The sequence below is a fragment of the Salvelinus fontinalis genome, chromosome 8 (assembly GCF_029448725.1).
Source record: "Salvelinus fontinalis isolate EN_2023a chromosome 8, ASM2944872v1, whole genome shotgun sequence".
NCBI lineage: Eukaryota > Metazoa > Chordata > Actinopteri > Salmoniformes > Salmonidae > Salvelinus > Salvelinus fontinalis.
In genome coordinates, this window is record NC_074672.1 from 47284156 (window position 1) to 47294892 (window position 10737).

General features: G+C 45.5%; 1 protein-coding gene across 1 annotated transcript in view; it reads right to left on the reverse strand.

Moving 5' to 3' along the window:
- The window catches only part of LOC129861349 (putative uncharacterized protein DDB_G0290521), a 137760-nt gene extending 127255 nt beyond the window's left edge, over nucleotides 1-10505 (reverse strand). Inside the window, exon 1 of the mRNA XM_055932721.1 lies at nucleotides 9596-10505. Within this exon, the coding sequence (XP_055788696.1) occupies nucleotides 9596-10305 (710 nt within the window). The 5' untranslated portion in view covers nucleotides 10306-10505. The remainder of the gene's footprint in view (nucleotides 1-9595) is intronic.
- Nucleotides 10506-10737: the final 232 nt, after the last annotated feature.

Here is a 10737-nt window from a genome sequence, read left to right on the forward strand (position 1 = left end):
CTGTTATTATCTATGCATAGTCACTTGAATACCTATATGTACATATTACCTCAATTACCTCGACTAACCTTTGCCCCCGCACATTGACTCTGTACTGGTACCCCCTGTATATAGTCTAGCTATTGTCATTTTACTGCTGCTCTTGAAATATTTCTTACTTTTATTTCTTACTTTTATAGGTATTTTCTTAAAACTGCATTGTTGGTTAAGGGCTTGTATGTACGGTATGTATGTTAAGGGTTAACGGTATGTACGGTATGTTAAGGTTTAACGGTCTACTACACCTGTTGTATTCGGATCATGATGACAAATAACAATTGATTTGATTTGAAATTGAAGGACGCATCAGTCGGAGTATGATTCCAAATCAAAGTACGTGAAACACGGAGGTGAGGACCCTCGGAGTGTGGTGCCAGGAAAATAACATCTCACTCAATGTCAACAAAACAAAGGAGCTGATCGTGGACTTCGGGAAACAGCAGAGGGAGTGCCCCCCCTATCCACATCGACGAGACCTCAGTGGACAAGGTGGAAAGATTCAAGTTCCTCGGCATACACATCACTGGCAATCTGAAATGGTCCACCCATGGCCTCCCGGGTGGCGCAGTGGTCTAGGGCACTGAGATTCTGGTGGCACAGTGCGGTGCACGCTAACCAAGGGGGCCAGGTGCACGGTGTTTCCTCCGACACATTGGTGCGGCTGGCTTCCGGGTTGGAGGCGCGCTGTGTTAAGAAGCAGTGCGGCTTGGTTGGGTTGTGCTTCGGAGGACGCGTGGCTTTCGACTTTCGTCTCTCCCGAGCCCGTACGGGAGTTGTAGCGATGAGACAAGATAGTAATTACTAACACAATTGGATACCACGAAATTGGGGAGAAAAAGGGGGGTAAAAAAATTAAATAAATGGTCCACCCACACAGACAGCGCGGTGAAGAAGGTGCAACAGCGCCTCTTCAACCTCAGGAGGCTGAAGAAATTTGCCTTGGCCCCTAAAAGCCTCACAAACTTTTACAGATGCACAATCGAGAACATCCTGTCGGGCTGTATCACCGCCTGGTACAGCAACTGCTCCGCCCACAACCGCAAGGCTCTCCAGAGGGTAGTGAGGTCTGCACAACGCATCACTGGGGGGAAACTACCTGCCCTCCAGGACACCTACACCACCCGATGTCACAGGAAGGCCAAAAAGATCATCAAGGACAACAACCACCCGAGCCACTGCCTGTTCACCCCGCTATCATCCAGAAGGTGAGGTCAGTACAGGTGCATCAAAGCAGGGACCGAGAGACTGAAAAACAACTTCTATCTCAAGGCCATCAGACTGTTAAATAGCCATCACGAGTACATTAGTGGCTGCTGCCTACATACATGGACTTGAAATCACTGCCGACTTTAATAATGGAACACTAGTCACTTTAATAGTGTTCACATATTTTGCGTGACTCATTTTATATGTATACAGTACCGGTCAAAAGTTTAAGAACACCTAATCGTTCCAGGGTTTTTCTTTATTTTTACAATTTTCTACATTGTAGAATTTTGCCACCCTTTGCCTTGATGACAGCTTTGCACACTCTTGGCATTCTCTCAACCAGCTTCATGATGTAGTCACCTGGAATGCATTTCAATTATTATTAGCATTCTTGGGCTCCCGAGTGGCGCAGCGATCTAAGGCACTGCATCTTAGTGCTAGAGGCATCACTACAGACCCTGGTTCAATTCCAGGCTGTATCACAACTGGCCGTGATTGGGAGTCCCATAGGGCGGCGCACAATTGGCCCAGTGTTGTCCGGGTTAGGCCGTCAATGTAAATAAGAATTAAGAAGGTTAACATGTATATACTGTATTCTATTGTACTGTATCTTAGTCTATGCCGGTTGACATTGCTCATCCAAATATTTATATATTCTTAATTTAGATTTATAAACCCAGGGTCGTTACAGTATGGACAGAAATATGACGCAACCATGTAAAAAACGACAAAAACATTTTTTAAATCAATGGCGGACATTATTTGGGATGAAGCGAGAGAAAATAAACTGTCTTCGGAATTAAATATTGCCCATTCACATCTCATATGTTGCCTGAATACAATATTTTATCTTGATACGTTAATAAATAAATTCTGTGTTAATTGTGGCATGTTTACCTGCCTACAATACCCACTGGCCATCATTGTATGCATAGGTCGCAATCCCATAATAAATCAATACGGCTAGCTGGCTACCTAGCCACAAAGAATTGGTAGGTTTAATTAGCTAGTCACGGAGAGATGACAGCTAAAGTTAGCTAGTCATCTACCTTGCATAAAATGTGTTTTAGGTTGTTTTTGCCTGTTAAACTATCTGGCTAGCTAGATTATTACGATTCCATATAGCTAGCTGATAATTAAATGTTTGTTTATGTAGTTATCTTGTATCGTTTTTGTATTGTCATTCACTTGGCTGGCTGGCAGCAGATTGAGGCAGTAACGTTACAGGGCATCATTGTGCTGAGGTGACCGAGGCATGCACATCTCTCATCTCCCGACTCCGGCCCTCTCACTTCAAAAATGAAAATCTGACGAAGAGGATCAAGTGCTGACTGCGTGACAATATCAGCAAACCACAATGTATCACTTATAGTCATTGTGAAGACCCAAAAGAGATACCTACACTGACAGATAGCGCCATCTCTCATTGCTTCCTCCCGCTGCCATTGTCTAGCTGCCCTCCTCCGGATGGATATCCTCCTAGCTTTCGCGTCTGTGTATCGTCCGGATATTTATTTGTAGCGTAGCTAGAATCAGGTTATATTGGCATGTTTCCCCTGGGTTGACAGAGTCCTTGCAGGCTGTGTACCTATGGATTATGAGTAATGATATTTTAGCTAGCCATTTAACTTGGGCAGCTTGCTAAATAACCATGGATCATGATGAGGGATAACCTATAACTACTGCACTGGTCATTATCTATGCTAGTGTAACGGATGTGAAATGGCTAGCTAGTTAGCGGGTACGCGCTACTAGCGTTTCAGTCAGTTACGTCACTTGCTCTGAAACCTAGAAGTAGTGTTGCACCTTGCTCTGCAAGGGCCTTGGCCTTTGTGGAGCGATGGGTAACGATGCTTCGTGGGCGACTGTTGTTGATGTGTGCAGAGGGTCCCTGGTTCGCGCCCGTGTCGGGGCGAGGGGACGCCGTAAAGTTATACTGTTACATTGATGCTGTTGACCCGGATCACTGGTTGCTGCGGAAAAGGAGGAGGTTGAAAGGGGGGTGAGTGTAACGGATGTGAAATGGCTAGCTAGTTAGCGGGTACGCGCTACTAGCGTTTCAGTCAGTTACGTCACTTGCTCTGAAACCTAGAAGTAGTGTTGCACCTTGCTCTGCAAGGGCCGTGGCCTTTGTGGAGCGATGGGTAACGATGCTTCGTGGGTGACTGTTCTCAATGTGTGCAGAGGGTCCCTGGTTCGCGCCCGGGTCGGGGCGAGGGGACGTACTAAAGTTATACTGTTACACTAGTAATGTTCTATGTTAACTTTATGTTAAATATGTTGCTAATGCATATAATGTAAACACGAGTCGTCTCTTGCTAAAGTTAACTGGCTTAGCTACCACTAAAGTTAGCTAGCTTAGCTACTACTAAAGATAGCTAGCTTAGCTACTACTAAAGTTAGCTAGCTTAGACACTACTAAAGTTAGCTAGCTTAGACACTACTAAAGTTAGCTAGCTTAGCTACCACTAAAGTTAGCTAGCTTAGACACTACTAAAGTTAGCTAGCTTAGCTACCACTAAAGTTAGCTAGCTTAGTTACTACTAAAGTTAGCTAGCTTAGACACTACTAAACTTAGCTAGCTTAGCTACCACTAAAGTTAGCTAGCTTAGACACTACTAAAGTTAGCTAGCTTAGACACTACTAAAGTTAGCTAGCTTAGACACTACTAAAGTTAGCTAGCTTAGCTACCACTAAAGTTAGCTAGCTTAGCTACTACTAAAGTTAGCTAGCTTAGATACTACTAAAGTTAGCTAGCTTAGACACTACTAAAGTTAGCTAGCTTAGCTACTACTAAAGTTAGCTAGCTTAGACACTACTAAAGTTAGCTAGCTTAGACACTACTAAAGTTAGCTAGCTTAGACACTACTAAAGTTAGCTAGCTTAGACACTACTAAAGTTAGCTAGCTTAGACACTACTAAAGTTAGCTAGCTTAGACACTACTAAAGTTAGCTAGCTTAGACACTACTAAAGTTAGCTAGCTTAGCTACTACTAAAGTTAACTAGCTTAGACACTACTAAAGTTAGCTAGCTTAGACACTACTAAAGTTAGCTAGCTTAGCTACTACTAAAGTTAGCTAGCTTAGACACTACTAAAGTTAGCTAGCTTAGACACTACTAAAGTTAGCTAGCTTAGACACTACTAAAGTTAGCTAGCTTAGACACTACTAAAGTTAGCTAGCTTAGACACTACTAAAGTTAGCTAGCTTAGCTACTACTAAAGTTAGCTAGCTTAGACACTACTAAAGTTAGCTAGCATAGACACTATTAAAGTTAGCTAGCTTAGCTACTACTAAAGTTAGCTAGCTTAGACACTACTAAAGTTAGCTAGCTTAGACACTACTAAAGTTAGCTAGCTTAGCTACTACTAAAGTTAACTAGCTTAGCTACTACTAAAGTTAGCTAGCTACTTTTGTTAACTCAATTTAAATGTAGCTAAATAATACAAAACAAAACGGATTAACAGTTAATTGCTTTACTGACAATAATGCAGTACTAAACCAAATCAGATGTTCAGATCTACAAATGACATTTAGCTAACAATAGTTACAGAGGGTAGTCGTGATCCAGCAAAGTCCAGCATAGATGAGCAGCCGACATGTTGATGATGCAATTTACTCTAAAAGGTCAAAGGTAATGCAGTAGCATTGGTGTGCAGTTCTTTTTAAATGTAAAATATATGTGTTCTCCACACTCTCGTCCTAATAAGAACGTACTCAAGAGAATGCCTCAGTCTGTGAATGGGTCAGTCTGTTATATCTGGAGTATTTCTCCTGTCTTATCCGGTGTCCTGTGTGAATTTAAGTATGCTCTCTCTAATTCTCTTTCTTTCTTTCTCTCTCTCGGAGGACCTGAGCCCTAGGACCATGCCTCAGGACTACCTGGCCTGATGACTCCTTGCTGTCCCCAGTCCACCTGGCCGTGCTGCTGCTCCAGTTTCAACTGTTCTGCCTGAGGCTATGGAACATGACCTGTTCACCGGACGTGCTACCTGTCCCAGACCTGTTGTTTTCAACTCTCTAGAGACAACAGGCCATGCTTTCCACCTGGCTACCCCTACCCCGGACAACAGCACTGCCCTCCCCTCTGCTACTCGCCCAAGCCTTCCCCATTTCTCTTTCTCCCAAATACAGTCAGCTGATGTTCTAAATGAGCTGCAAAATCTGGACCCTTACAAATCAGCCGGGCTAGATAATCTGGACCCTTTCTTTCTAAAACTATCTGCTGAAATTGTTGCCACCCCTATTACTAGCCTCTTCAACCTCTCTTTCGTGTCGTCTGAGATCCCCAAAGATTGGAAAGCAGCTGCGGTTATCCCCCTCTTCAAAGGGGGGGACACCCTTGACCCTAACTGCTACAGACCTACAGTGGGGAGAACAAGTATTTGATACACTGCCGATTTTGCAGGTTTTCCTACTTACAAAGCATGTAGAGGTCTGTAATTTTTATCATAGGTACACTTCAACTGTGAGAGACGGAATCTAAAACAAAAATCCAGAAAATCACATTGTATGATTTTTAAGTAATTCATTTGCATTTTATTGCATGACATAAGTATTTGATCACCTACCAACCAGTAAGAATTCCAGCTCTCACAGACCTGTTAGTCTTTCTTTAAGAAGCCCTCCTGTTCTCCACTCATTACATGTATTAACTGCACCTGTTTGAACTCGTTACCTGTATAAAAGACACCTGTCCACACACTCAATCAAACAGACTCCAACCTCTCCACAATGGCCAAGACCAGAGAGCTGTGTAAGGACATCAGGGATAGAATTGTAGACCTGCACAAGGCTGGGATGGGCTACAGGACAATAGGCAAGCAGCTTGGTGAGAAGGCAACAACTGTTGGCGCAATTATTCGAAAATGGAAGAAGTTCAAGATGACGGTCAATCACCCTCGGTCTGGGGCTCCATGCAAGATCTCACCTCGTGGGGCATCAATGATCATGAGGAAGGTGAGGGATCAGCCCAGAACTACACGGCAGGACCTGGTCAATGACCTGGAGAGAGCTGGGACCACAGTCTCAAAGAAAACGATTAGTAACACACTACGCCGTCATGGATTAAAATCCTGCAGCGCACGCAAGGTCCCCCTGCTCAAGCCAGCGCATGTCCAGGCCCGTCTGAAGTTTGCCAATGACATCTGGATGATCCAGAGGAGGAATGGGAGAAGGTCATGTGGTCTGATGAGACAGAAATTGAGCTTTTTGGTCTAAACTCCACTCGCCGTGTTTGGAGGAAGAAGAAGGATGAGTACAACCCCAAGAACACCATCCCAACCGTGAAGCATGGAGGTGGAAACATCATTCTTTGGGGATGCTTTTCTGCAAAGGGGAAAGGACGACTGCACCGTATTGAGGGGAGGATGGATGGGGCCATGTATCGCGAGATCTTGGCCAACAACCTCCTTCCCTCAGTAAGAGCATTGAAGATGGGTCGTGGCTGGGTCTTCCAGCATGACAACAACCCGAAACACACAGCCAGGGCAACTAAGGAGTGGCTCCGTAAGAAGCATCTCAAGGTCCTGGAGTGGCCTAGCCAGTCTCCAGACCTGAACCCAATAGAAAATCTTTGGAGGGAGCTGAAAGTCCGTATTGCCCAGCGACAGCCCCGAAACTTGAAGGATCTGGAGAAGGTCTGTATGGAGGAGTGGGCCAAAATCCCTGCTGCAGTGTGTGCAAACCTGGTCAAGAACTACAGGAAACGTATGATGTCTGTAATTGCAAACAAAGGTTTCTGTACCAAATATTAAGTTGTGCTTTCCTGATGTATCAAATACTTATGTCATGCAATAAAATGCAAATTAATTACTTAAAAATCATACAATGTGATTTTCTGGATTTTTGTTTTAGATTCCGTCTCTCACAGTTGAAGTGTACCTATGATAAAAATTACAGACCTCTACATGCTTTGTAAGTAGGAAAACCTGCAAAATCGGCAGTGTATCAAATACTTGTTCTCCCCACTGTATATCTATCCTACCCTGCCTTTCTAAGGTCTTCGAAAGCCAAGTCAACAAACAGATTACCGACCATTTCGAATCCCACCACACCTTCTCCGCAATGCAATCTGGTTTCAGAGCTGGTCATGGGTGCACCTCAGCCACGCTCAAGGTCATAAACGATATCGTAACCGCCATCGATAGGAAACAATACTGTGCAGCCGTATTCATTGACCTGGCCAAGGCCTTTGACTCTGTCAATCACCACATCCTCATTGGCAGACTCGACAGCCTTGGTTTCTCTAATGATTGCCTCGCCTGGTTCACCAACTATTTCTCTGATCGATTTCAGTGTGTCAAATCGGAGGGTCTGTTGTCCGGGCCTCTGGCAGTCTCTATGGGGGTGCCACAGGGTTCAATTCTTGGACCGACTCTCTTCTCTGTTTACATCAATGATGTCGCTCTTGCTGCTGGTGATTCTCTGATCCACCTCTACGCAGACGACACTATTCTGTATACTTCTGGCCCTTCTTTTGACACTGTGTTAACAACCCTCCAGGCGAGCTTCAATGCCATACAACTCTCCTTCCGTGGCCTCCAACTGCTCTTAAATACAAGTAAAACCAAATGCATGCTCTTCAACCGATCGCTGCCTGCTCCTGCCCGCCTGTCCAACATCACTACTTTGGACGGCTCTGACTTAGAATATGTGGACACCTACAAATACCTAGGTGTCTGGTTAGACTGTAAACTCTCCTTCCAGACTCACATCAAACATCTCCAATCCAAAGTCAAATCTAGAATTGGCTTCCTATTCCGCAACAAAGCATCCTTTACTCATGCTGCCAAACATACCCTTGTAAAACTGACCATCCTACCAATCCTCGACTTCGGTGATGTCATTTACAAAATAGCCTCCAAAACCCTACTCAATAAATTGGATGCAGTCTATCACAGTGCCATCCGTTTTGTCACCAAAGCCCCATATACTACCCACCACTGCGACCTGTACACTCTCGTTGGCTGGCCCTCGCTTCATACTCGTCGCCAAACCCACTGGTTCCAGGTCATCTACAAGACCCTGCTAGGTAAAGTCCCCCCTTATCTCAGCTCGCTGGTCACCATAGCAGCACCTACCTGTAGCACGCGCTCCAGCAGGTATATCTCTCTAGTCACCCCCAAAACCAATTCTTCCTTTGGACGCCTCTCCTTCCAGTTCTCTGCTGCCAATGACTGGAACGAACTACAAAAATCTCTGAAACTGGAAACACCTATCTCCCTCACTAGCTTTAAGCACCAGCTGTCAGAGCAGCTCATAGATTACTGCACCTGTACATAACCCATCTACAATTTAGCCCAAACAACTACCTCTTTACCTACTGTATTTATTTATTAATTTATTTTGCTCCTTTGCACCCCATTATTTCTGTCTCTACTTTGCACTTTCTTCCACTGCAAACCAACCATTCCATTGTTTTTTTAGTTTTTATTTTACTTGCTGTGTTGTACTCACTTCGCCTCCATGGCCTTTTATATTTTTATTTATTTATACATATATTTGTTTGCCTTCACCTCCCTTATCTCACCTCACTTGCTCACATTGTATATAGACTTATTTTTTTTTTTTCACTGTATTATTGACTATATGTTTGTTTTACTCCATGTGTAACTATGTGTTGTTGTATGTGTCGAACTGCTTTGCTTTATCTTGGCCAGGTCGCAATTGTAAATGAGAACGTGTTCTCAATTTGCCTACCTGGTTAAATAAAGGTTAAATAAAAAATAAAATAAATAAACAGGAGCGGTAGAGATACTCTGAATGATCGGCTATGAAAAGCCAACTGACATTTACTCCTGAGGTGCTGACCTGTTGCGATACTCTGAATGATCGGCTATGAAAAGCCAACTGACATTTACTCCTGATGTGCTGACCTGTTGCACCCTCGACAACCACTGTGATTATTATTATTTGACCATGCTGGTCATCTACGAACATTTGAACATCTTGGCCATGTTCTGTTATAATCTCCACCCGGCACAGCCAGAAGAGAACTGGCCACCCCTCATAGCCTGGTTCCTCTCTAGGTTTCTTCCTAGGTTCTGGCCTTTCTAGGGAGTTTTTCCTAGCCACCGTGCTTCTACACCTGAATTGCCTGCTGTTTGGGGGTTTTAGGCTACATTTCTGTACAGCACTTTGTGACATCAGCTGATGTAAGAAGGGCTTTGTAAATACATTTGATTGAATGCCCTCGAAGAACGCACTCAGAGCATGAGAGTGTGAAGTATGGTAGTATGTGTAGAGAAACACCTCATGTTAACTGTTCAGCAGTGGAGTTTGTGGTCTACCACACACACACACACACACACACACACACACACTAAAAGGTAAGGTAATGACTTACTGTCTGTGGCTGTGGTGGTGGCTGGTGGGGTTTCCCAAGGTGGAGCTGTGAAGTCTCTCTGTCCTCTCTTCCTCCATCCTCTCCAGTCTCTCTTTCTCCATCTCCACGAAGCTGGTCCCTGTCCCGGTCGAGATGGTTCGCGTCAGCCGTGTGTGGGGTGTCCGTTTGGGGGTCTGTGGGGTGCGGGGGGTCTGGGTGGTGACTGGGGTTCGTTTGGGGGTCTGCGGAGTGCGGGGGGTCTGGGTGGTGACTGGAGTACGTTTGGGGGTTTGGGGCGTGTGGGGGGTACGGCGTGGGGTCTTGGGGGTTTGAGGTTTGCGTTGATCCCGTACAGGCACTGGGGGTGGGGGTGGAAGGGCTGTGGGGTTAGGGGTCGGTATGGCTGTCGTGTTGGTACTGGTACGACTATAAGACTGGGTCTGAACAGGGCGGACTGGTACGGAGGGTATGGCTGTGTTGGTTTTGGTGGCAGGTGGTGGCGGGGGGCAGGGTGGCGGTTCAGGGGGTAAAGGTCGTTGCCGGTCGAGACGTAGGTCTTTATTCTCCTGGGCCAGCCGGTCTAATTGAACCTCCAGCTCATCGATACGGTGTTTCTGGATCTCCAGGAGCTTCTGCTGGCTCTCTATGATGTTGTTGAGCTCCAAGAGGTACTCCACGGCCCGGTTAGGGCTCTCTGGGCTGCCCTGGCCGTGGCCCTGACTAGCCTCCATGCTGCTGGTCTGGTCCTGGTCTCAGTAACCTCACAGGTGATAGGCTAACTGGCTAGCGAAGGGACCAGTCCTGAGCTGTGATAGGCTTTGGTTAATGAAGGACCAGTCCTGAGCTGTGATAGGCTTTGGTTAATGAAGGACCAGTCCTGAGCTGTGATAGGGTAACAAAGGGACCAGTCTTGAGCTGTGATAGGCTAACTGGCTAATGAATAGACCAATCCCGAGCTGTGATAGGCTCACTGCAATGCCCTCCCCCCCACCGGAAGGACGTGGGGGGGAGAGGGGCGACTTTTAAAAGGTCCTTCTAGAGGATCAAGATGTTATAGTTCCTGGTTTTGCCCTGCCAGAGACGTCGGTTGGCGCCTCGAACATCTGGTTGGTCCAATCAGGTCAGGTGATCTTGAAGGGGTCAGAGTCCCATCTTCTGAAATC